The sequence below is a fragment of the Hippopotamus amphibius genome, chromosome 1 (genome assembly GCF_030028045.1).
Source record: "Hippopotamus amphibius kiboko isolate mHipAmp2 chromosome 1, mHipAmp2.hap2, whole genome shotgun sequence".
NCBI lineage: Eukaryota > Metazoa > Chordata > Mammalia > Artiodactyla > Hippopotamidae > Hippopotamus > Hippopotamus amphibius.
Window position 1 is genome coordinate 145,692,134 of NC_080186.1, and position 27,403 is coordinate 145,719,536.

The following is a 27,403-nucleotide window of genomic DNA, read 5'->3' on the forward strand; positions in this document are numbered from 1 at the left end:
CTAGGCCCTCCTTTCATTAACTCCACCTTCCCCCAACCCCCATCCCCACCCCCGATGATGTGACTTCACCATGTGAGTAAGAAGTCCTCTTGTTTTGAGCACTGAGATTTCATTTCTGCACTTTCTTTTTCCTGTTCTCCAATCTCTCTTCCACCAAAGTCTTGATGGAGAGTCTGCCTTGTATCTGAGGGCGTCTGCCCGTCTTTCTCTTAAAAAAGGGCAGTGGTTCTCAAAGTGTAGTCCTGGACCAGCAGCATTGGCATCACTTGGGGGCTGGTTAGAAATGCACATTCTCAGGCCCACCCCAGAAGTACTAAATTGAACTCTAGGGGTGGGGCTCAACAAGCCCATGCAGGCTCAAGATTAAGAATCACTGATAATGGTAAGGCCTTTTCCCAGATAAGCTGGCAAAGTCCAGTGTAAAGTGGGCATAAGCCATTTCTATGTGTGAAACATTCATGAATTGTTTCCTTTAAAAATCTGGAGAGTGTAGGCTCTTGCCAAGTAGACAACCTCTCTATTAGGCAGCTAGTTGGCAAGTCTCATTTGCTTTTTCCTGATACGTGTTTGATACAGATTTTTGGGCTCCAGAGACTCCAGGAGAAACAGTCTAGGCTCTCTTAAGCTTAAATGAAGGGGGAGGGGAGCCTCCTTATATCCCTGTGGTGCAACAAGGTGGACATTGCTTAACACTTGAACGACTCTCCAAAGGAATCGCCTTTAACTTCAACCTTTTTACAGCCTTGAGGAGGGTGCTGGGCTAAGAGGTACAAAAACAATTTCTGGCTGCCTTGCAAATCCTTGCATGGAAAAAACTAACTGAATCACATTATCATATCCTTAGGAGAGTCACGACATCATTTATATATAATGTGTGTTTTTTGGAGAGAAGGATTAAGAGATTAAAATTTCATGTGGAATCTTAAATTCTGATTTTTGGGAGAATCTGATCTTGTAGGTCTGTGGGTGGGACCTGGCGTAAACTCTAAAGAATTTTGATGTGAACTCCTAATGGGATGAAGGAGTACTTGTAGTCTGATAGTTGTTACAAATTTCAAAGTTTATATAAGGACTGAGCCTGTGGGGATTAAAATACATCTCTGCACACCTGGTCATAATGAATATTCCTGATAGATTGATTCCTCAACTCCTGATAGATTGATTCCTGGAAGAATAACATGGGCAAATCTTGAGATAACCAATGCCTGGGCTCCAGGCTGTAAGGATTCTGGTTTGATTGTTCTGGAGTGGGGCCCTGGCATTGGTTTTAAGAAATCTGTAGATGACTCTATTGTGCAGTGGGGTAAAGGAGTATTGCATTCCTCAGTACTCTCTACTTGAACTAGTTTAAGCAAAACATGAATTTGTTGAAAGGATACTGTGTTACATGATTGAAGGATAAATTAAACATCCAAACCATGAAGACTGGGAGGGTCTGTAGGGCAGCTGGGACTCAAACCCCGTCAAGAACACTGTCTCTCCTTTCAGGCTTTTCTGTTAGCTTTATTCTCCACAAACCAACTTCTTTGATGGTATAGGTGGAGAACATGGCTGCTAACAGTTCCCCAGTGTTAAGTCTTTCTGTACTACTCTCTGGGAGTTGTCTCTCGAAAAGGAGAAAAAAGTGAAAAGCTAATTAACCAGTTTGGAGGGAGGAGTTAGGGGTGGCATACCTGATCCCAACTGGGCTATTCAGCTGGGGGCAGGTTCTGTAAGAATCTGACAGCATGTCAATGTATGGGGGGAGGTGGTTCACCCCTCCCTCTAAGTCCACTTACTCGTATTCATTTAGTGGTTATTGTGGTCCATTGCTGGCTTGGTTGCTGTGGGTATGAGGAATAGGAAGGAAAATGGAAGAAAAATAAACAGGAAAACAAGTAGGTTAATTTTTTAAAGGTATAAGTTCTTGCTTTAACCATTGAGCCTTGTAACAGAAGAATCTTCCAATTATATTCCTGTTTCCTGCTCAAAATGCCTTGTCCATATTATCTTCTCTTTTCAAGTTATGTTTCTGTGTTTGCAATTGTTAAGGGTTTTGGAAAGCCATTTCAACTGTGCTGTGTTGTATTTGAGAGAAAAGGCCTGTCCTGGGTCCTGAGGTCACAGGAAACAGCAAGTGTCTCATGAGACAATTAAAAGTTAGTGTGATTTGGGAGAAAACGCTCTTTTGGCCAGACCATAGGGAGGGAGGAGGTTGGAGCTGGAGAAGCAGATGGAGGGCAGGTTATAGGACTTAGAAGGCCAAGGGAAGGAGTTTTTTATATCCTAAGTCTGATGGGAAGTGTTGGGGAGAGGGAAATTTCCCCCTCCATCCCTCTTGAGTTCTTGCTGTTGGACTAATAATAAAATTGACACAAGACAAATTAACAGGAGAAAAGAAATAAATTTTAATTCTTATTCAAGGAGTTCTCATAGAAAGGGGACCTAAGAAGTAGCTGAAACATGTATGTATGTATTTATTATTTATTTATTTATTTAATTTGTTTTTTTGGCTGTGTTGAGTCTTTGTTGCTGTGTGCGGGCTTTTTCTAGTTGTGGTGAGCAGGGGTTACTCTTTGTTGTGGTGAGCCGGCTTCTCAGTGCGGTGGGCTCTAGACACGTGGGCTCAGTAGTTGCTCTGTGGCATGTGGGATCTTCCCGGACCAAGGATCAAACCTGTGTCCCCTGTGTTGGCAGGCGGATTCTTTTTCTTCTTCTTTTTCTTTTTTTTTTTTGTAAATTTATTAAGTCATTTATTTTATTTATTGGCTGCGTTGGGTCTTCATTGCTGCACGTGGGCTTTCTGTAGTTGTGAAGAGCCAGGGCTACTTTTCACTGTGGTGCACGGGCGTCTCATTGTGGTGGCTTCTTTTGTTGCAGAGCTCAGGCTGTAGGCGCACGGGCTTCAGTACTTGCGGAGTGTGGGCTCATTAGTTGTGGTTCAAGGGCTCTAGAGTGCAGGCTCAGTAGTTGTGGAGCATGGGCTTAGTTACTCCGAGACATGTGGGATCTTCCCGGACCAGGGGTTGAACCCCTGTCCCCTGGATTGGCAGGTGGATTCTTAACCACTGTGCTACCAGGGAGGTCCCAAAGCATTTATACTATTTAGACAAACACTGAATTTGCAAGGAGTTGACAGGACAAAGAAACTTAGGTTTTGGGTGCTCAATTAGTGAAGAATCTAAACAATTTGGGCTTGGGGTAGTAAATTAAAGAGGTATCAAGGTTTGTTTGTATAGGCTTCTTGGCTCAAATTCCTTACCTTTGGCGATAAGGCTGTCTTTTTACCTTTACTGCAGGGAGTATACCTTTCATGGGAGAGGTTTATTTTTTGCTTTGTGGGAAACAGAAAGGGAGGGTCAGTGTCCATCTTGCATTGGTTGTTTCTTAGTTCAGTATGCTATTGTAGCATATTTTGGGGCAGCCTGGCCTAAGCCACAACAGAAATCAATAGCACACACACATATATAGCACTTTGTTGGCACTGTTTAATCACTTTATGTACAAAAAGCCATTTTATCCTCAAAACAACCCATTGAAATCATGATTTTTATCCCTATATTACAAATGAGGAAGCAGAGGCTTAGAGAGGTGCCATTTAGCCAAGGTCACCAAGCTAGTGAGTGACAAAGCCAGGGTTGAAACGTTCTAATTTTAAAGCCTAAGCATTCATCTTTCATACTTTATCACCTCTCTACTGCATTATATAGTTAATAAACCATATAAGTAATGGAGTCAGGAGTAGAATCTGATATTTTGACCCTAAAATCCATACTTATACACTACATGATACTGGACTGAGGAGGGAGATTTGTAGATGGAAATCATGAGCTCCCTTTGAACATTTTAAAGCATTTATGTCAGAATTCTGTTGTTGTCTTAAGGAGATACTGTGCGTATAGCACCAAACTTCCTAAAACTCCCTCTTAGGATATCACCCCCACTTCATGAAAGTGGGGATCAGTTTTGTGGTTTGCTTAAGCGGTGTATCCAGATTAGAATCCAAGTCAGGAGTTGACAAACTTTTTCTGTAAGGAGCCAATTAGTAAATATTTTAGGCATTATAAATACTCCTCTACTATGGTACAAAGGCAGCCATAGAAAATATGTAAACAAATGAGCACGGCTGTGTTCCAACTTTAGATATGGACATTGAAACTTGCATTTAAATAATTTTCACATGTTATGAAATAATCTTTTCATTTTTTTCCCCAACCATTTAAACATGTTAAAATAATTCTTAGCTGTGGACTGTACAAAAGCAGGCAGCAAAATGGATTTGGTCAGAGGTTCTGATCTAGGTGATTGGATTCTAAACCCTGGACTGTTTTCACAAAACCACTTAATAACCACAAAATAAAAGTTATAGGTTTGTTCTAGGGCCTAAGAGATTATGGCTACAAAGCAGTCAGCGTAATTTCTGGTACTTAGTAAGCTTTCAAAGGTTAACTGGTACATTTTCTGCTAAGTCTTTTGCATTCAGCATTTAGAATCAAAAATTTAGGAACTGGTTTCAAACTGTAATGTGATCAATCTAACAGTAAGTGGCACTCTTACCTCAAGTTTAGAAACTGCAGATGGGTGGCAGAGGAGGAAACTAAGATGGAGAAACTCACAGGTGCTGCTTGTGATACTGAGCTTTTTATTCAACAAGTGAAACTTGCTGCTTGTGTCTAACTGTGGCCTACAAAATCTTTTCTCATGGAGAGAATAGGGTATAAATTTTTCAAAATAACCAGTACTATGTTGCGAATAAAAGTTTTTCGATTAGAGCTTTTCTCCCCGGGCTGCCTGCACAAGACCTGAGGAAGACCTCAGGCACTGTTGGTTAGCTCTGAGTAGATGATGACAGTAAGATGCTTCTCATCTGCTTAGCACCAAGTTTTGTGAAGCTGCTGGTTCCCTGCCCCTGCTCTAGGTTTGGAGTAAGGGAAGACATTGAAAGGATGGCAGTCAGGTGGGGAGATGTGGCTGGCTGGGAATGCATTGTATCATAACTACAAGGAAAGATGCCTTTTGGGTCTTTATTGATTGTCACAATTATTTGGTCATTTAACAAACCTGAAGATCTACTGTGAACACCATGGAATTGTTAAGAGCCATTAAGAATGAGAGTACTGATGTGGATGTATTTACATTCTATATATAATAGAAGCAAATTGCTGGGTATGGTCTGAGTCCATATTTGTGTCAGTCTGTCTGTCTCTCCATACTCAAATTGGAAAAATATATTGACTATTTTATGGATAAGGAAATTGAGACTCAAAAATGTAACTTGCTACAGACCGAGGACACTTTGGCTAGTAAATGGCTGAGTTAAAACTCAGGTTTAAAAGAAAAGAAACAGAGAGAAAGAGTAACACTTTGTAGAATTTGGGCTCCATGTTTACTAGTAGTGTTGCCTTGGTTTGACCTATTAACCTGCATGACAGTTGATTTCCTTAACTATGGTAATTATAGACCCATCCATAGGGTAGATACCATCTAATGTTGAGAATGAAAGAGAAGGCCCACACTAATTCTTTCTGAAACTCGTCTGTCCCCAGGCAACATACTCAGGTCTTAGGCTTGCTCATCATCTGTGGAGAGGCAACTGCTCTGGAAGGGCTGAGGGCTGTCTGAAAGGTTGAAGTGGTGCATGAGCCAGGGGCTCTGACTCACTACCACTTAAACGGGAGAGTGGTTGAAAAAAAAAAAGCCACAAATAATAGCAGAAGTGAGAAAGGGACATTACTACAGATTTTATATACAGTAAGAAATAATAATAAAATATTATGGATAACTTTATACCAACAAATTAGAAAATTTAGATAAATTGGACAGATTCTTATAAAATTACCAAGGTTTGAGTGGGAAACTTGAATAGCTTTGTAATAATTAAAAAAAAAATTGTCAAAATCTTCTCAGCAAGTCAAAATCTTCAAATACCTTTGGTGACAAGTTCTACCAAACAATGTTAGGGAAAAAAAAATCTTATACAGACTCAGGGAATAGAAAAAGAAGGAACATTCCCCCGCTCTTTTTATGAGATGATAATAAACAAAATATTGATATGTAAAAATAAAAGGTTATCTTTATGGCCATTCTGTGTTTATTTTAGGAATGTAGAATAGAAAATTAATGTAGTCTGTCACAAAAATATGTAAAACTTAATATCCATTCATGAAAAAGAAAAAACTTAAGAACATTTAGGAGTAGAAGAGAACTTCCTTAATCTAATAAATAGTAGCTCTATAAAATCTACAGTATGGGGCTTCCTAGGTGGCGCAGTGGTTAAGAATCCGCCTGCCAATGCAGAGGACATGGGTTCGATCCCTGCTCCAGGAAGATCCCACATGCCACGGAGCAACTAAGCCTGTGTGCCAAAAAACAAACAAACAAACAAAAAAAAGAACAAGTGACATAAAATCTACAGTATGTATTATACCCAGGGTGGAAAGCTGAAACCTTTCCTTTAACAACAAATGAAACAAGGATGTCTGCTATCAAAACTTCCACTAAATATGTACACATTGCCTAACCAGCCTGCTAGGAAAAAAAAAGTAGGATTGAAGAAGAAACTAAACTGTCACTATTTGCAGAAAATATGATTGTGTAAAAAGTTCAATATGATCTACAGATTATTTATTTATTTATTTTAAGCTCTTTATTGGAGTAGAATTGCTTTACACTGTTGTGCCAGTTTCTGTACAACAAAGTGAATCAGCTGTATTTATACATATATCCCCACACCCCCTCCCTGCCACTCCCTCCCACACTCCCTATCCCACCCCTCAAAGTCATCACCAATCATCGAGTTGATCCCCCTGTGTTATGCAGCAACTTCCCACTAGCTATCTGTTTAACACTTGGTAGTGTATATATGTCTATGCTACTCTCTCGCTTCATCCCAGCTTCCCCTTTGCCCCCCCCACCCCATTCCTCAAGTCCATTCTCTACATCTCCATCTTTATTCTTGCCCTGTCACTGGGTTCATCAGTACCATTTTTTTATATTCCATGTATATGAGTTAGCATACGATATTTGTTTTTCTCTTTCTGGCTTACTTTGCTTTGCATGACAGTCTCTAGGTCCATCCACCTCACTACAGATAACTCAAATTTCATTCCTTTTTATTCCATTGTATGTATATGCCACATCTTCTTTATCCATTCATCTGTTGATAGGCATTTAGGTTGCTTTCATGTCCTGGGTATTGTAAATAGTGCTGCAATGAACATTATGGTACATGTTTCTTTTTAGATTATGGTTTTTTTTTCTTTCTTTTTTTTTTTAATGCAGTGATCTTCATATGCTTTTTTTTTAATGAATTTATTTATTTGTTTATTTTATTTATTTATTGGCTGCATTGGGTCTTGGTTGCTGCGCACAGGCTTTCTCTAGTTGCTGCGAGCGGGGGCTACTCTTCATTGTGGTGCACAGGCTCCTCATTGTAGTGGCTTCTCTTGTGGAGCACGGGCTCTAGGCACGTGGGCTTCAGTAGTTGCGGCACATGGGCTCAGTAGTGGTAGCGCACGAGCTTAGTTGCTCTGTGGCATGTGGAATCTTCCCAGGGCAGGGCTCTAATCCATGTCCCCTGCATTGGCAGGCGGATTCTTTACCACTGCGCCACTTAGGAAGTCCTGGATTATGGTTTTCTCTGGGTATATGCCCAATAGTGGGATTTCTGGATCATATAGTAGTTCCATTTTTAGTTTTTTAAGGAACCTCCAAACTGTTTTCCATAGTGGCTGTGTCAACTTACATTCCCACCACAGTGCAGGAGGGTTCCCTTTTCTCCATACCCTATCCAACATTTATTGTTTCTAGGTTTTTTGATGATGACCATTCTGACTTGTGTGAGGTGATACCTCATTGTGGTTTTGACTTGTATTTCTCTAATGATTAGTGATGTTGAGCAGCTTTTCATGTGTTTGTTAGCCATCTGCATGTCTTCTTTGGAGAAATGTCTATTTCAGTCTTCCGCCCATTTGTGGATTGGGTTATTTGCTTTTTTGGTATTAAGCTGCATGAGCTGCTTGTATATTTTGGAGATGAATCCTTTGTCTGTTGTTTTGTTGGCAAATATTTCCTCCCATTCTGAGGGTTGTCTTCTTGCTTTGTCTATGGTTTCTTTTGCTGTGCAAAAGCTTTTAAGTTTCATTAGGTCCCATTTGTTTATTCTTGATTTTATTTCCATGATTCTAGGAGGTGGGTCAAAAAGGATCTTGCTTTGGTTTATGTCACAGAGTATTCTGCCTATATTTTCCTCTAAGAGTTTTATAGTGTCTGGCCTTACGTTTAGGTCTTCAATCCATTTTGAGTTTATATTTGTGTATGGTGTTAGGAAGTGTTCAAATTTCATTCTTTTACATGTAGCTGTCCAGTTTTCCCAACACCACTTATTAAAGAGGCTTTCTTTTCTCCATTGTATGTTCTTGCATCCTTTGTCAAAGATAAGGTGCCCATACGTACGCGGGTTTATCTCTGGGGTCTCCATTCTGTTCCATTGATCTGTGTTTCTGTTTTTGTGCCAGTACCATACTGTCTTGATCACTGTAGCCTTGTAGTATAGTTTGAAGTCAGGAAGCCTGATTCCACCAACTCCTTCTTTCCTTCTTAGGATTGCTTTGGCTATTCGGGGTCTTTTGCATTTCCATACAAATTGTAAAATTTCTTGTTCTAGTTCTGTGAAAAATGCCATTGGTAATTTGATCGGGATTGCGTTGAATCTGTAAATTGCTTTGGGTGGTATAGTCATTTTCACAATGTTGATTCTTCCAATCCAAGAACATGGTATGTCCCTCCATCTGTTTGTATCATCTTTGATTTCTTTCATCAGTGTCTTATATAGTTTTCTGCATATAGATGTTTTGCCTCCTTAGGCAGGTTTATTCCTAGGTGTTGTATTCTTTTTGTTGCAATGGTGAATGGGAGTGTTTCCTTAGTTTCTCTTTCTGCTCTTTCGTTGTTGGTGTGTAGGAATGCAAAAGATTTCTGTGCGTTAATTTTGTACCCTGCTACTTTACTAAATTCATCAATTAGTGCTAGTGGTTTTCTGGTAGCATCTTTAGGGTTTTCTATGTATAATATCATGTCATCTGCAAAGAATGACAATTGTACTTTTTTTCCAATTTGGATTCCTTTTATTTCATTTTCTTCTCTGATTGCTGTGGCTAAAACTTCCAAAACTATGTTGAATAATAGTGGTGAGAGTGGGCACCCTTGTCTTGTTCCTGTCCTTAGAGGGAATGCTTTCATTTTTTTCACCATTTAGAATGTTGGCTGTTGGTTTGTCATATATGACTTTTATTATGTTGAGGTAATTTCCTTCTGTGCCCACTTTCTGGAGGGTTTTGATCATAAATGGATGTTGAATTTTGTCAAAAGCTTTTTCTGCATTTGTTGAGATTATCATATGGTCAGATAATTTATTAATAAAAGAGTTCACTGGTTGGAGGAAAAAAATCATTCAAATATAAAGTGCATTTCAAAGTACCAGCAACAAACAGAAAATAAAAATTTAAAATTAACACAGCATTGTAAATCAACTACAATTCAATAAAATTTTTAAAAATTAACATAGAAAAAGAAATAAGATGCTGTGTAAAATAGCATCTGTTGATATGAAGTACCCAGGAAAAAACATCAAGAAATAAGTTTAAGACGACTAAGGATACTATTTTAAATTTTTATTGAGGCATTAAAGAAAAAGTAAATATAAGCAGAGATAAAAGATGTTTATGGATTGGAACACTCAATGTTGTAAAGAGGTCAGATCTACTCTACATTGATCTGTGGATTCAATGCAAGCCAGTCAGATTTCCAGTAGTTTTTTTGTTTGTTTTGTTTTGTTTTCTGTTTGATGTGCTGATTCTAAAGTGTATAGGGGAGGAAGGTACAAAGGACCCAGAGAGCCTAGATACCCCCTTTTTTTTTTTGGCTGGGCCACACAGCATGTAGGATCCTAGTTTCCTGACCAGGGATTGAACCCATGCTACCTGCAGTAGAAGGGTAGAGTCTTACCTATTGGACCACCAGGGAAGTCCCAGGATACCCTTGATAAAAGAACTAAGGGGAAGATTTGCCCTGCATGATATCAACATCTCCCATATAGTTGCAATAATTGAAACAATGTATTATACTGACAGAAAGATAGGCAAATATACTATTGGAACAGACTAGAAAGCCAAAAAACAGATCCATGTATATATGATTTTTGAAATATAACAGAGATGGCATTACAAAGTAGTGGGAAAACGCTGGAATTTTCAGTAAATGGGGCTAGGACAAAATATACAAACGTCAATTCTGGGAAAATTAAAAGCCTAACAGTGAAAGAAAAAACTGTAAAGCCTTAAAGCTAATGTGGGTGAATATTTTCATAATCTCTGGGTAAGAGAATTCTTAAATAAAATACAAAAAGTATAACCCGCTAAAGAAAGTCTACTAAATTTTACTACATTTGAATTAAGAAATTGTGTTCAAGAAAATATACCATAAATAAGTGAAAAGCCACGAAGTGGGAGAAAATATAGCAGATTAAACCAGCAGAGGACTGGTATTCTGAGTATGTAAATTATTCATATACATGAATAAGAAATACTGAGAAACCCAGCAGAAAAATGGACAAAAGACTCAAATATTTGTGCCCCTCACCCTCCCCAAATCCAAATGATTCATAAACAAAAGAAAAGGTGCTCTTAGCCTTGTTAGTAATGAGGAAAATGCAAAGTAGAGCTGTAGCGAAGAGGCCATCATATCCTTTACCAGTTTGGCTAATTAAAAAAAAAGTCTAGCTATACTAAGTGTTAAGGATGATGGGGAATAAGAGAAACATACACTGCTGGTAGATGTCTTGGAAACAGGCATTAATAAGGCTCAAAATATGTATACCCTCTGACCCAGTAATTCCACTGTCAGAAATATGCTCCAGAGATGCTCCTGTATGTGTCCACCTGGATTCATGTACGAGAATATCGAGGATGGCATTGTTCATGAAAACCGAAACAGAAGATGAAATGTTCACGTAGAAATGAACAAACAATTTGAGACATATCCAGTCTCAGGAAACCTATCCAGTAATAAAAACAACCCACAGGAATACAAAACAACATGAATGGATCTCACAAATACGCCAAGTGAAAGAAACAAAATGCAAAAGCCTATAGACAATTTGTTTTCACTATATGATGTTCAAAAACAAGCAAAATTGTATATGTAACTTTAGAATGTGTTGCCTAGATGGTAAAACTATTAAAAAAAAAAGAAGCAATTATTGCAAAATTTAAAATATTGATTGCCTATATGAAAGGGGGAATGTTTTGTGATCAGGAAGGAACACCTGGGCTTGTACTGGGGGTCAGAGGGACTTGAGGAGATTGGCCATTTTTTTGTTTTGGGTCCTGGTTACTTGAGTGTTTCCTTTTTAAGTATTGGTAAACTATAAAGTTAAGTGTATGCGATGTTCTGTACATCCATGCCATTTTCCATCAAACAGTTTAACCTTAAAGCCATATTGTGACATCATCATACATTCATATAGGAAAGAATTAAAAAGTGTGAGCAGTCCTGATACTGGCAAAGATGGGGGGGGGTCTTAAGAGTTCTTCTCACTGTCAGTGAGAATGTAAGCTGGAATAAACACTTTGGAAAACTGCTCAACATTCTTGTGTAAAGCAGACACCCATGAGATGAGAGAAATGAAAATGTGGGTCAGCGACTAAGGGGGAAAGTAGTAAAATGAAATAAAATAAGAGAAGGACCTCACCAGGATTGATGAGAAGTACGTCCCTTAAACTGAGAAGGGGGATTAGCTTCAGTACCTGAACGTGCAGCAAAAGACTAATAAACGAACACGAAGAATTGCTGTGCTGGAGAACATGCTTGGGATGAGTGATTGCTCACAGCTTCCCCACCAGCATTGCCCTGGGGGAGACAGTGGGACTGCCATTTTCAAGATGAGACCGCTGATAGGAGTTCCCACAGTGACTCACACATAGCTCAACAGAATTTTTTTTGACAGTTTTCACCTTTTTCAGTTTCGTCACTGGGAGTCTCGATGAGTTATCGAGGGTAAGTTATTTCACACCCCTCCCATTTCCTCTACTCTGAAGAGGTTTGATTACGTGATCAGGAACAGCGCTGAGCTGGCTCTGGCATTGCTTTCAGTGTGACCTTAAGCTTCATCTTTCTGGCACTCATCCGTAGTTACTAAATATAAAAACTTTCTAGAGACACAAGAGCTCCTTTGCATCTCCCTAAGGTTGTGAAGAGCGTGGCGTTGTAAGTTAAAAAGCACCATATTAGTAAAATGTCATTTTTATAAGAAAAAGAACCATCCATATTTGAAGGGGAAAGTTTTCTTTCCCTATCTCCCCACCCCTTCCTTTTCTGGGAGGGGGTCTGTACTGGATATTTACTTCTGCTGTCCAGCATCCATTTCTCCTCCTAAAATGCAACATACTTTTCCTTTGGGGAAACCACCCGTCTCTCACTTTCAGAGCATGAAGTTTGGGGATGTGACCCAGGCCTCACCCAGTTAGTCCTTTTTGACCCTATGGGCACAGATTGTTCAAGAATAAGTCTGTAACCAGTTTGAGTGTTTAAGGGGGTATGCATCTGTGGGCTTGTGTGGGAGTGGCCAAGAGATGTTCTTGGTGTGCGGATATGTGCTCTGCAGGGACAGGAGAGGGACATCATGTAGAATCTGCAGAAGGTGCCAACTCCAGGACAGCCAGAAACTGGGTCCCTGGTGTCCTCACTGGGGCCACTGAACCAAGTCTGGCCTGAAGCTAGACTTTTCAGTAATGTCAGTCAATAACTCTATAGTTTAAGCTAGTTTGAGTTGGATTTTCTGTCATCTGCAACATAAGTAAAGTATAGGGTCTTTGGTGAAAGAAGTCTTTGTTGGCATAGGAACACCAAGATTGTTCTGTGAGAGGTGGGCAGTAGCAAGGGAGAAATTTATTCATCTTGTAAATGACCCTGGGAGACCTGGAGTTTCCCACAGGGATGAAGTAGCCCTCTCAGTGCTGGGACCCGGTGCAGAGGGCAATACTGAAAGCAACTTGATGCACATGAGAGCACTGAGACCACACAAATAAAATAAAAATAAAAAGACTTCTGTCTGAGGTGCAGTCTACAAACTGATAGACAATTTAATGGGGAGTGTAAAGAAATGTTTAGTACCTTCTCCTGGATCGCTTTGAGTTCATGATATTCACAGTTGTCCACGAGTAAGATTTTCTTACTGGTGATATACCCACCAGTATACTGGCATTGACACATTGTATATATGGAGAGATTTATATAAAAATATCTGAAAGGAGACCTGATTTGGTGATAGTGGGTATTGCATGGTACTGGGATCTGGCCTTTATTTTATTTATTTATTTTTTCTCATTTTATCTTTCAGAATTTTCTACAGTGACTATGACATATAATAACAGAAAAAAAAGTTTTTCAAGTACTGTGCAGATGCGTAAGGTTACAAGCACTCCTAAAGGGAGGTCACATGGCTAGCACATGTAATCACATGGAAGTCACATGTAATCTGTAGGTCAAGATCGAGCTTCAAAGTTGCTTAACTTCTTACCCTTTATATCCAACCTCTGTGTCTACCTTTGCAAAATTTTGGGACTAATAGTATCTGAAAACTAACTGAGATGCTGTGATTTAAATGAGAGGATTTTTTATTGAAATTAAGTACATATAGGATTCTAGCTTTAGTGGGTATTATTGTCTCCCCAATATCTATTCCACTGCGGATCCCCCATTGTATAGGGTAGATTCTAGTTGGATTGAGTTTTTCCAGTTGATCCCATCTGTATCACCCATGTTTTCCTGTCTCCTGAGTAAAATTCTCTCACCTCCATTTTATGAATTTTGTCAAATGGCCCCTTAGTTATCTATAAATGAGTAATTTTTTAAAATAAGTTTATTTATTTATTGGCTGAGTTGGATCTTTGTTGCTGCACGCAGGCTTTTTCTAGTTGTGACAAGGAGGGACTACTCTTCATTGCATGCGTGGACTTCTGATTGCAGTGGCTTCTCTTGTGGAGCATGGGCTCTAGGCATGAGGGCTTCAGTAATTGCACCAGGTGGGTTCAGTAGTTGTGGCTTTTGGGCCCTAGAGCACAGGCTTAGTAGTTGTGGCACATGGGCTTAGCTGCTCTGCTGCCAGTGGGATCTTCCTGGACCAGAGCTCAAACCTGTGTCCCCTGCATTGGCAGGTGAATTCTTAACCACTGTGCTACCAGGGAAGTTCCTATAAATGCGTTAATTCTAATTACACATAATTCCAGTGTTGCCATTTGGTGTTTGGAGGATATCTTTAAGGAGTCTAAGATTTTCTGCACCTTTTCCTGTTGACAAAGGGAGAAAACAACACAATTTCTATAGTAGTATCACATGCAGTAGTTTTTTTTGTACTTATCCCTCCACATAATTATAGCCAACACTCAACAACTGCCCCTTAAGAAAATTCATGATATGACTTTCTAAACAGAATTTAGAAACTAATTAGTTACAATACAAAAGACTTCTTTACCAAAAATACATTCAAGGGCTCCTTTTAAAAAGCAAACTTCCGTTGCACATAATTAAAGAATCAAATACCTTGAAGGGTCCTTTATGATCATCTTTACAAATAAATTTAGACATAAAGTATTCTTTTCAAGGGAATGATCACTTTATTATTTTCACCCAGTGGGATCTGTGTAGCCATAATAAAGAATGAGGATATTTTTTATGAGCTGAAATGGAGAGATGCTCAGAATAGAATGTGAAGCTGAAAAAGAAAGGTGCAAGCTGATAATCTTAGCACCAGACAATTATGACGGAATCGTACCAGCTGTGTATTCTTGCCAAAAAGTAAAACCTGAATCTAACCAAACCACTAGCGCTAAGTTTCATTTATAGGAAATATAAAGAAAAGAGGAATACTTTAAGGGATGCCACAAGGAAACAAACCCAGAATAGGAAACAGTGCACAGGACAGTTGGTTTTTACAATTAGTCAATGGCAGGGGGAAGGGAGGGAAGACTGTCCTCGATTAAAAGAGACTTAATGGTCATAACAACCAAATGCAGTGTAGGGAGCTGTTTAGGTCTGGACTTAAACAAACCTATTATAAAAGCACATTTTTGAGATAATCAGGGGAATTTGATTATGGACTGAAGAATCAGGTGCTGCTAAGACATCATTATTAATTTTTTCTTGTGTGATAATGATATTATGGTTACATAGCAGAGTGTCAATTTTTTGAAAACAAGATGTACACAAGTCTATAAGAGTGAAATAACATGACATCTGGGATTTGTTTTAAAATAAAAGTTTGATAATTTTGAATTTGTGTGAAAGATCAGAAAGAGAAATTAAGGAAACAATCCCATTCACCATTGCAACAAAAAGAATACAATACTTAGGAATAAACCTAACCAAGGAGGTAAAAGACCTGTACTCAGAAAACTATAAGACACTCATGAAAGAAGTCAAAGACAACACAAACAGATGGAGAAATATACCATGTTCTTAGATTGGAAGAATCACCATTGTGAAAATGACTGTACTACCCAAAGCAATTTACAGATTCAACGCAATCCCTATCAAATTACCAATGGCATTTTTCACAGAACTAGAACAAGAAATTTTACGATTTGTATGGAAACGCAAAAGACACTGAATAGCTAAAGCAATCTTGAGAAGCAAAGATGGAGTTAGTGACATCAGGCTTCCGGACTTCAAACTATACTACAAGGCTACAGTGATCAAGACAGTATGGTACTGCCACAAAAACAGAAATATAGATCAATGGAACAGGATAGAAAACCCAGAGATAAACCATGGTCAACTAATCCATGACAAAGGAGGCAAGGATATACAATGGAGAAAAGGCAGCCTCTTCAATAAGTGGTGCTGGGGGGCTTCCTAGGTGGCGCAGTGGTTGGGAATCCGCCTGCCAATGCAGGAGATACGGGTTCGATTGCTGCTCCAGGAAGATCCCACATGCTGTGGAGCAACTAAACCCATGCGCCACAACTATTGAGCCTGCGCTTTAGGGCGCATGAGCCACAACTATTGAGCCCATGTGCTGCAACTACTGAAGCCCACACACCTAGAGCCCATGCTCCGCAACAAGAGAAGCCATGGCAATGAGGAGCCTGCACACCACAACAAAGAGTAGCCCCCACTCATGGCAACTAAAAGCAAGCCTGTGCACAGCAAAAAAGACCCAACACAGCTAATAAAATAAATAAATTTATTAAAAAAAGAAAAGTGGTGCTGGGAAAATTGGACAGCTACATGTATAAGAATGAAATTAGAACACTCCTTAACACCATACACAAAAAATAAACTCAAAATGGGTTAAAGACCTAAATGTGAGGCCAGACACCATAAAACTCCTAGAGAAAAACATAGGAAGAACACTCTTCGACATAAATCACAGCAAGATCTTTTTTGATCCACCCCATAGAGTAATGGAAATAAAAACAAAAATAAGTAAGTGGGACCTAATGAAATTTCAAAGCTTCTGCACAGCAAAGGAAACTATAAGCAAGACAAGAAGACAACCCTCAGAATGGAGAAAATATTTGCAAACGAATCAACAGACAAAGGACTAATCTCCAAAATATATAAACAGTTCATCCAGTTCAATATCAAAAAAACAAACAACTCAATCAAAAATTGGGCAGAAGACCTAAACAGGCATTTCTCCAAGGAAGACATACGGATGGCCAAGAGGCACATGAAAAGCGGCTCAACATCACTAATTATTAGAGAAATGCAAATCAAAACTACAGTGAGGTATCATCTCACACCAGTTAGAATGGGCATCATCAGAAAATCTACAAACAGTAAATGCTGGAGAGGGTATGGAGAAAAGGGAATGCTCTTACACTGTTGGTGGGAATGTAAATTGATACAGCCACTATGGAGAACAGTATGGAGGTTCCTTAAAAAACTAAAAATAGAACTACCATATGACCCAGCAATCCCACTGCTGGGCATATACCCAGAGAATACCATAATTCAAAAAGACACATGCACTCCATTGTAGCACTATTTACAATAGCCAGGACATGGAAGCAACCTAAATGTCCATCAATAGATGAATGGATAAAAAAGATGTGGTACGTATATACAGTGGAATATTACTTAGCTGTAAAAAGCAATGAAACTGGGACATTTGTAGAGACATGGATGAACCTAGAGACTGTCATACAGAGTGAAGTGAGGCCAGAAAGAGAAAAACAAATATCGTATATTAACACATGTATGCAGAATATAGAAAAATGGTACAAATCACCTGGTTTGCAAGGCAGAAATAGAGACCCAAATGTAGAGAACAAACATATGGACACCAAGTGGGGAAAGTGGGGAGGATTGGGGGGGAATGAATTGGGAGACTGGGATACCAAATTGTACACTCTAAATATATGCAGGTTATTGTCTGTTAACTGTATCTCAATAAAAGTTTTTTAAAAAATAAATATATGCAGTTTATTGTGTTAAATGTATCTCAATATAAGTTCTAAAAAATTTTTTTTGAATGTGTGTATTGAGTGTGTACTATTCTCTCTGCTTTTGATATGTCAGAAGATTTTTATATAAAATAGTAAACTGGAGATGCCGCAGACCTGGGACCCGGAGCAGCTTGGAAGCGGTGAATAATAGCTCTTCAAGTCTTTAGTAAACAATGGCCTCCAATAAAACTACATTGCAAAAAATGGGAAAGAAATAGAATGGAAAGAGTAAAAAAGTCAAAGAGGCAGAACCTGAAGAATTTGTAGTAGAAAAAGTACTGGACCGACATGTAGTGAATGGGAAGGTGGAGTATTTCCTGAAGTGGAAGGGATTTACAGATGCAGACAATACTTGGGAACCTGAAGAAAATTTAGATTGTCCAAAGTTAATTGAAGCATTTCTTAATTCTCAGAAAGCTGGTAAAGAAACAGGTGAAACAAAAAGAAAATCTTTATCTGACAATGAATCTGATGATAGCAAATCAAAGAAGAAAAGAGATGTTGCTGATAAACCAAGAGGTTTTGCCAGAGGTCATGATCCAGAACGAATAATTGATGCCATAGACAGCAGCGGAGAATTAATGTTTCTCATGAAATGGAAAGATTCAGATGAGGCGGACTTGGTGCTGGCAAAAGAGGCAAATATGAAGTGTCCTCAAATTGTAATTGCTTTTTATGAAGAGAGACTAACTTGGCATTCTTGTCCAGAAGATGAAGCTCAGTAATTGTTTGCACTGCTTTTAATATATATTTATATATATTTATATATATATAAAATCTGTATCTTGGTTTTTTGATTTATTAGTGTGAAGAAATAACTACATTCTAATGAAAATCAAGTTTGATATGTTCTTTTGAAGTAATATTGGGGAAGTTGTTGGGTTTTTGTTTTGTTTTTTGCATCTGTAGCACTGGTTACTTTGAACAAATAAAAGCTTTCTGTGGTTGTTCCCTTTAGCAGGAAAGAACATTTGATACCACGGTATATTATTTCCTGTCCATTAGAGAAACAGCTTTTCTAAATGTTGGGGGAAGTTGCCATAGTCATTACTCAATCAGAATTTAGAATTTGCATTTAACTCATATATGCCTAAGGACCATTCTGAGTTTTTTGTATGTGTATACATAAAATATATATGTAAATGGTTTGGGGTTTTTTTTGTTGTTGTTGTTTAAATACATTTACCAAAACAAAAACAGGCTTTCACAACCATGAATAAGCTCATGTTTCTGGGATTCCATCATTTTGAACAGTATAAGAAGTCACTTCAACTTAAATTGAAAATTTAAGTCTTAACCTTTCAAATTAAATAATTTTGTAATTAAGTAGACAGTGTAAACAATTCAAATTGGATAATTTTTTAAAGCAGGCCTATCAGAATCTGCATCCATATCTACAGCCATATAAATGTACTTTTATATGCAAAACCCCTGAAAGGAAAACCTTATCGCTATCAACAACCTCCCCACCCAAATAAAAAAACTAGAGAAATTCTGGTGTGTTTTAATTAGCCAAGCAAGACTTAGTTAAACGGACATTTAAAGGTTTCTTTTGCTGAATCATTCTTTTACAAGAAGTTGAAATCCCTGTACTATATTTACTGAAAGGCTGTGTTACATGTAATGTCTCAGACTTGTTCATGGAAACCTAATCAGATGGTTAGAGATGTTGGCAATATAGGATCTGCCGGAATAAATGAATAAACAAACTTTTCTAATCTAAACTTGATCTGCATGTATTTTTCAAGCTTTACCCCAACCCATTTCTTAACATGTACACTTAGTCTTCTTAGTATTTTGGGTTACTGATTCAGCAGAAGCCAGGAAAAACAATAACTTTGTAGTAATCAGAATGTTATTCAACTGTATTTTGTTTACTGTATTGTAAATACTGGTGAACAGTGGTCAATAGTTTTATATTCCTTAAAAAATAAATAAAATAGTAAATTGAAAATGCAAGGTGCAAAACGTTTGTATGATATGCTCTTTTGTCTAAGAAAGGAAGGAATAAGAATATATATTTTATTTTCTTGTGTTTGCATTGGGAGGATACACAAAAGAAACCTATAGGGTGGGTGGGGGAAATTAGTGGACTTGGAGGAGTGGGAACGAGGCTTCTTAATATAAACTTTTTATATTGCTTTAAACTTTAGCCATTTGAATGTATTACCTAAACAGCTAAAAAAAAAGCCAAGAAATAAAAGTTAAATGAACATGACAATGTTCAGAAATAGTCCTTTACACACAGAATAAAAAAAAGGGGTTAGAGAAGATTTCTAGGCTCCTTTATGTCTAGACGTAGCTGAATTAATACACTGGTAATGTTTTATAAACCTGGACCCAGTAGCAATTCTAGAGATGGGTAGAAAACAGAGTAATAATAATAATAATTAAAAAAATCAGAACACAAAATCTGAGGGCTAAAACTTTTAAGAGTGTTGCTTAAAGTCATGCTGTTAGTAAACCTAATCTCTGACCCCATGTTTAATCAAATCTATCTTCACTTGAGTATGGGCATTTACTGGTTTTTATTAGGCATGTGGGCATACATGTTAAGGGCAAATATGAAATTCACAAAACATAGTTTATAATGAAAAAAGTCTGGAGCTTAGGGGACTCATTTCTTACTTGAAATGACTAATCATGTACCTTTGGGCAAATCAATCTTTTCAGGTCTCAGTTTCCCTTATCAATACAATGAAGAAATTGAACATGATATCTTGAGTAACTGCTAGCTCTGTGGCACTATGGAGGTACACACACAGAACAAGCTGGATATTTATATTAAATGTATTTAATAAGGTTTAAAGTGAATGACAATGAAATTCAGGCAGAGAAGACAGAGGAAGGGCACAGGGTTTTCAGACTATTCCATCTGTGAGCCCACTTCCCTTTTGTAAATAACCATTGGCTTTTTTTTTTTGAAAGTTGCGAGTTGAGTTTATTTGGGGCAAAATTAGAACTGCAACCCGGGAGACAGCATCCCAGATAGCTCTGTGAAACTGCTCCAAAGAGGCAGGGGAGAAGATTAGTATATACGTATTCATGGTAAAGGAAGAGTACATGCAATCCAATAACCATTGGCTTTTAAAGTTTCCAGACAAAAGTCACTCTCTCAGAGCTGAGACTGTTTGGGTCTGAGGTGTTACCTCAGTTATGGAGAGTGTGATTGGAACTCAACATTTTCGGACAGTTAATGTCTGAAGACCCTGGGGTGGGAGGAGAGGGAACATCTTGTGTATATGAGAGGAAGTAGAACATTAAGGTCCCCTCAATTTCCCCCAACAGGAGGGGAAAAGAAGCATTGCAAAAAGATGCATTTTTCCTAAGTGGAAGAGTTTGAAAGTTCAGGTCAGAGTCAGAATATTAGAGCAGGGAGCTGTGCGTATATCACCTACTACAATTTCTTCATTTTATAAATTTTATAAATGAGGAGGTAGACCTAGCAAATTTATATGACATAGCCCAGTTTGTGTTAGAGCAAGGCTAAGAACTAGGCTCATGACTGGAGAGGAAAGGGCACCTAAACATTGTGGTATTTCCCAGCTCCTAGTCCAGTACCTGACACATAGTAGATGCTTCATAAACATTGGTCACAGGACTCACCAGTTGACTGACTTGACTGAATGAATGCACAAGTGATACATTTCTACCTTGTGTTCCCGATAAATACCGATCATTTCAGAGGACTGTGTATTTTCACCAGAGATAGTAGAGGGTTCACTCTGCTTGCCAAGAGACACTTGAGGAAGTAACATGTTTCTTCCTCTGAGTATTGCTTCCTCTTTGATGATGTGGACGGGATAAATGTCAGAGTCCTCACAGGATGTGTGTGGTCTAGCATGAGAGAGAACTGGGGTTTCCTTTGCTATGTTATAGACTTGACTATTAATAGAGGCGTGATTGGTAGTCATAGTCCCGTGTCCTGGGCCTGAAGTCAGGAAAGTGGCCACTACTCCTGTGAGTGAGGAGGAGAGACAGTTCCAGGAAGTACCCAGTTCAATTGGAGAATTACAACGGCACCTTAAACAGAGCCATTCTTTGACTTTTCTTCTTTAGAACCCATGTTTTCACATCTTTCCTTTGACTGTGTCCTGCTCTTGCTGCTACTGCTTACAAGTAAGTCTGGATTTTTGCAATTGGATAGTGCAAGATAAAGATGCAAGGATGGTCATTGTAATGCTAGCAAGAGCAAAAGTTTGGAAGCAACTTAAATGTCCACCAGCAGAGTAGTGGGTAAAGAAATTGTGATATATCCATGATACAGTGAAGCTGATGAAACAATGATATGAGATGTCTGTCAGTCATAGTGTTTATTGAAGAAAGCAAGGAGCAGAATAATGGGTATATTGGACTGTGTGTGTGTGTGTGTGTGTGTGTGTGTGTGTGTCTGTGTGTGTGTGTGTTGCAGGCAAGTGGGAATACATGAATGCTTCTTAATGAATAGACTTTGGGAGGGGAGTTGGGAAATGGAAAAGAGCAGGGAGAGGGAGTAGAGTTTTCATATACTTTTTATACTGTTTGAATATGTGTGTGTTTATGTATATATATATATGTATATATACGAAGGTAAGTCAAAAATTATCCGCACTCTAGCTGTAGAATTTACAGAAATTTTACTATAACCAGAGTGCGGATAATTTTTGATTCACCCTCATATATAGCAATTACTTTTAAACCTCAGAACAGCCATACACTAACTTCTTATTCAGTCAAGGGTTTTTATTTATTAGGTGCTTGATGCTTGAAAAAGAAAAAAAAAAAAAGAGATTCGTGTTAGGATAACTGCCCTGTGTTAGTGAACAGACAGTTAGTCCAGATGGGTGAGCTCTTTCCCAGGCTGACAGTGACCCATTGTCTGACTGTCTTTTTCCATCAGCACTGCCCGTCCGTGTTCACAGGACTGGGCCACAGTGCTCTCGTGGGGCACTGGTTCTCAAAGTGAAGTTTTGAGAATAACCATATCAGCATGTCCTGGGAACTTGTTAGAAATACCAATTCTTGGGCCCCACCCCAAAACTATTGAATCAGGAACTCTAGACGTTCAGCCCAGTCATCTGTGTTTGAACAAGGCTTCCTCGTGATTCTGGTACCCCTCAAGTCTGAGAATCATTGCTCTAGTGAACTGTCCTCCAAACAGGATAGTAGCAGTAGTTTGCTCTTCATTCTGCAAGGTATTGCTTGCAGTTTTCTTGAAATAGACCAGTTTCCGTCATTGCTCTCCTTCCCTCTTTATGCAGGGTCTTTGGAAGGGGTATACGTGTCTGAGGTGGGTCAGAATGCTGACCTGCCCTGCACCTACTCTCCAGCCACCCCTGAGAATCTTGTGCCTGTGTGCTGGGGCAAGGGATTCTGCCCTGTGTTTGAATGTCACAGTTTGGTGCTCAGCACTGATGGAAGGCACTTGATCCATCGGACATCTAGCAGATACCTACTAAAGAGGAATTTCCTCAAAGGAGACGTGACCTTGACCATAGAGAATGTGACTTTAGCTGACAGTGGAACTTATTGCTGCCGGATCCAATACCCAGGCATATTCAATGATCAAAAATCAAACCTGGAGTTGGTCATCAAACCAGGTGAGTGGACCTTTCCATACCTTCTTTCTGAATGAGATTCTCCTGTGAATCATATTAAATACACCGATTGGTCTCACCTCTGATCTTCCCAATTACGGCCCTCAGGTTGGCCCCCTAAGACCTAAAGTTTAATTGCAGGCCCCACCAGCAATGCCTAGCCATATTTAATTCCCTCCCTGTATTTTGAACTTTATGGCTAGGATTTGTAGAATGGAGGAAAGGCCTAAATCAGTGGTCCTAGTACCTGACTGGTTATTAGAATCCCCTGGGGAGCCTTGTAACTCCCACAGATGTTTGGGCTCCACCCCCAGACCCAGAGAAATCAGCATCTCTGGAGGTAGAGCCTGACCATGGGGGTTTTACAAAGTCTACCCCGCTATGTGCAGTCATGATTGAGAGCCACTGCACTGTACATGTGTGGGGGAGAGTGGCCACGTGTGCTTGCATGTTTTAACAGTTATAGAGCATGTGCTTAGTGGCTGATAGAGCTGAGTTCAAATCTGACACTGCTTCTTACCAGCTGTGTAAACTTGGGCAAGTTATTTAATCTCTGTGACCTCCTCCTCTATAAAATATGATACTGCCTATCCTATAGGCCACTGGAAGGATTTTATGAGATGTTTGATGGAAAGCATTTCCTGTGGCCGTAATTCCATAATTAAGAATTAGACTGTGACGATGATGGCTATAACACACCTCTGTCAGACACCTGAGTGTCATACACTCCCAGTGAAGGTGTTCAGGTAGGTTTGGAAGTTGAGCATGTGTTTCCCTTCTTTTGTTGTGTTTACAATTTTTTCTGCTGCTCCTTTGATTGCCTGCAATGAGCTCTCTGCTCTCAGAGAAGCCTCATCCTTACACTGGTTTCTGACTTTAGCCAAAGTCACCGCTGCTTGGACTCCATGGAGGGACATCACTACAGCCTTTCCAAGGATGTTCACCACCGAGGGACCTGGCTCAGGTAATTACACGTGGGGTCTAGGAGGAAGCCTTTAGTTCGTTTCTGAGTTAAGAGGATTTTGAATATAGGGAAAACATGAGAAGACACTTTGAGTGGAGGCATGAATATTTCTGTGCACTGGAGACAGTGTTTGAGATGAGGGAGGTGGTGGAGGTAATTTTGTGCTGGGAAAAAGGAGCCCTGGGCTAGGATTCTGAATTAGTCATGAGTAGCCCCCTGACCTGGGCCAAAGCCTTTCACTTCTCTGGATAGCAGCTTTCTCTTCTGTCTGAGGTATGGGTTCAGAGAATTTGGATTTCACCACCCAGTGTAATTCCCAACCCCTGAAAAAGAATTTTGATAAGCTACGTGTTTTACCAAACAAGGAAAAAAATTCTACTATTGCCATCCCTGCATTTAAAAAACAAACAAAAAACACTCTTTTAAATTAAATGTTTAATCTAATGAAAAACTCATTACATTGTCCTTATTTTCTGATTTGCTGCTGGGCTGGTGATGTTTTGTCGTGAACTGACCGCAGTCCACGTTTGGGGTCATCTGCATTAGGTGGTTTCAAGAATCCCCTCTAATTGGAATAAAGTCCATCATCTTCCTCAAATTCTGACCTCAGAAGGAGCAGCTAAATTCTTAAAGTAATTCAACGAGGACTTTTCCCTGCTGCTCTGGAAGAGAAGATAGGGTCGAAAGAAGAGAACTTAGGTCACGTTGATCAGGGAGGTTAATCAAATATTTCCCGTCAGAGTCCTGGTCTCCCTAAACTCTCCAGAGCTCAGTCTTTTATTCTGTAAAATGAAGTTAATAATAGGTAAATTCTAAATCCTAATCTCATAAATCTCAGGTTTAAATAAGGAAGTGTGTCTAAAGTACTTAGCCCAGAGTGTGATCATTCAGTACGTGTCAGTTATTGTCGTTATTCGTAAGATCCAGAGGCAGAATGAGAGTGTGGTTAAGTACTTCAGTGACTGGAAGGATGGGTTCTAATGTCAGCTTTGGGTATTAGCTTCATGAACTCAGTTATGCTGCTCAAACTTTGTGAGGCTCAATTTCCTTACCTCTACAATGAGGGTAATTCCAGTGCCTATGTCATGATCGTTGTAAAGAGTGATGTGATCACGTGTGTAAAGCGCTCAGCATATCGCCTGGCCCAGAGAAAGCGCTCAAGTATTAGTTATCATTATGGATATTAACATCAGCTCTCTAGAGGCTGAATCTTTGGTGGTTCTTTAGTCATTGGTAGCCAACATCTCTTATGAAATTGGCGAGGAAATTAAATACGGTGGAAGTAGATGATTACCCACGAAATGGGCTAACCAAATCATACCAGGTGTTTATCGTATGCCATTGTTATATTTTAAAGAATCCTACAACTGTAGTCCTAGAAGGGACTTGAAGGATCCCACTTTCCCATTTTGTGTTTCAATGTTCTTTACAACATCACTCCCAAGTGGGCATTTGCTGTATGTTTATACACCTTCTGAGATGGAGAGGTAACTTCCTCACAAGACAGTGCATTTTTTTAGAGGTGTCTATACCATAACCAGAAGTTTCCCTCCCTTCAGTTTTTACTTGTTTGTTCCTTCCCTTTAGGGCAACAGAAATGGGGCCATCTTTTGCATCTGGGAATATAGGCAGAGTACCTACAATCTCTGAGCTTTTCAAAGGCCTGAGAAAATACTTAAACAAAAAAAGACAATGGCTCCAAACTATGAAAATAAAATGAAAAATTGAAATTAATTAGTATTTAATGGCATGACTATACTATGTAATATTATGTCAGTTACTTGCAAGTCAACTTGTGTATAGTTATACACACCTTTTCTTTAATGTGTAATGTGGGTACATTTAATATGCTTGCTATAAAGTGGAGAGGAGCCTTAACAAGTAAGAGTACCAAGGGTCTTTGAAGCTCCTAAACCCACTTTGAACACAGAACAAATGCAGTCTCTTCCCCCTGAAGAAGGCAGGACTGGATCATGGGTGAATCCTTAGCTCTGGAGGTCGACTTGGTTTGAATCTCAGGTTCACCAGTTAATAGTTGTGTGATCTTGGGCAAAGTACCTCTCTGAGATTCAGTTTCTTCATTTGAAAAATGAGAAAATAATAGTACCTACCTATTGTGGTGAAGATGAAAAGATACTGGGCATGTGAAGTGCTAAGCACTGTGTCTGGCACATAATACATGCTAGATGGTAACTATTAAATTTATATACTTTTAAGATCATCACATCCCTCCCCCACTGTCATCTCTTCTCACCCCCCAAGTCTGGGGTCGTCTAGGAAAAACATTGTAATCTCCTCTAACTGTCACACCCATCTGCTTTGATGTCTACTTATGTGAAAACAAGCTGTGGTAACCCAACAGTGCTCTATTGTATTGATCATTTTCACTGTAAGACGAAGTTAAAAAAAAAAAAAGAAGTCACAGTCTTACCATTTAAGCCAAGGAAAGTAATTACAGGGAAGCAGAAACTGGATTTACGCTAGAAAATGTTGTGTGTGGTTAAGATTCATGTTTTCTTAGTAGTTCCATCAATGTGGTTTTTAAATACCTTTTGGGTGATAGGAGCAAAGGTAAATGGAAGATAATCTCTTTCCTTTCCTTTTTTTTTTTTTTTTTTTAAACTTTAGGCTGAGAATATGCTTTTTATTATATTAAAATCAGAGTCTGTAAACCAGGAGTTCTACATTAAAAGCTTTAGACTTTTAAGCTTCCAGAAAGTGATTGTGACATTTAGGAAGTTTCAGAGCCTCTGACTCACCCAGAGAAGTGAGTCAGCATGCTTAATCTTCCCAAAGCTGACAATTTATTGGTTTTTAGAATGCAGTGTTTACGAGGTCAGGGCCTGTGCCCATCTTGTTTACTTTTCTGTCCCCCATGCTTGGCATAGAGTGGGGGTGTAGTACTGATGAGGGAAACCTGGAGATCATACACAGCTAGAAAATAGCTTTCTGCCTGCTCTGCTTCTGTAAAACCTGCTTGCTGCACTAGAGTGAGGACAAAATACTTTAAAAATCAACTGGAATCTAAAAGATGATCAGATAAGTATGGAATGTTCTATTCCTGCCCCTGCTCGCCTTTGAAAACCCTTTGCATGTAACCCCTAGCAACTCGCACTCTCTGTAATCACCTGTAACCTATGGAAACTGAGTAGCTAATTAATTAATGCCAACTGTAGCTATGTGTCTTAACCTATATAAGGAGAGAAGTCACCTGGAACGGGGCCCAGAATTTTGGAGCGTTAGCTCGTCTGGGTCTGCTGGCTCAATAAACCTGAGTTCTCCAACCCTCTGAGTGTGGTGCTTGGTTTCTCATGGATCGATTTCTGCAACAGTACATGTCCATTGAATGGATAGACAGATGAATAAATAAGTGAATA

At 39.1% G+C, this 27,403-nt stretch overlaps 1 protein-coding gene and 1 pseudogene across 2 annotated transcripts in view; both read left to right on the plus strand.

Annotated features, from left to right (window-relative positions):
* The window catches only part of HAVCR2 (hepatitis A virus cellular receptor 2), a 46,535-nt gene that overhangs the window by 10,315 nt on the left and 8,817 nt on the right, over positions 1–27,403 (plus strand). The window contains exons 2-4 of one of the 2 annotated variants that reach the window (XM_057730159.1): positions 21,546–21,605; positions 22,727–23,065; positions 23,943–24,026. In XM_057730159.1, the coding sequence (XP_057586142.1) occupies positions 21,551–21,605; positions 22,727–23,065; positions 23,943–24,026 (478 nt within the window). In that variant the 5' untranslated portion in view covers positions 21,546–21,550. Of the gene's footprint in view, positions 1–20,817; positions 21,606–22,726; positions 23,066–23,942; positions 24,027–27,403 lie in introns of those variants that run through there. The other variant, XM_057730158.1, reaches the window with a different exon arrangement.
* On the plus strand, positions 57–19,543 carry LOC130850644 (chromobox protein homolog 3-like; annotated as a pseudogene).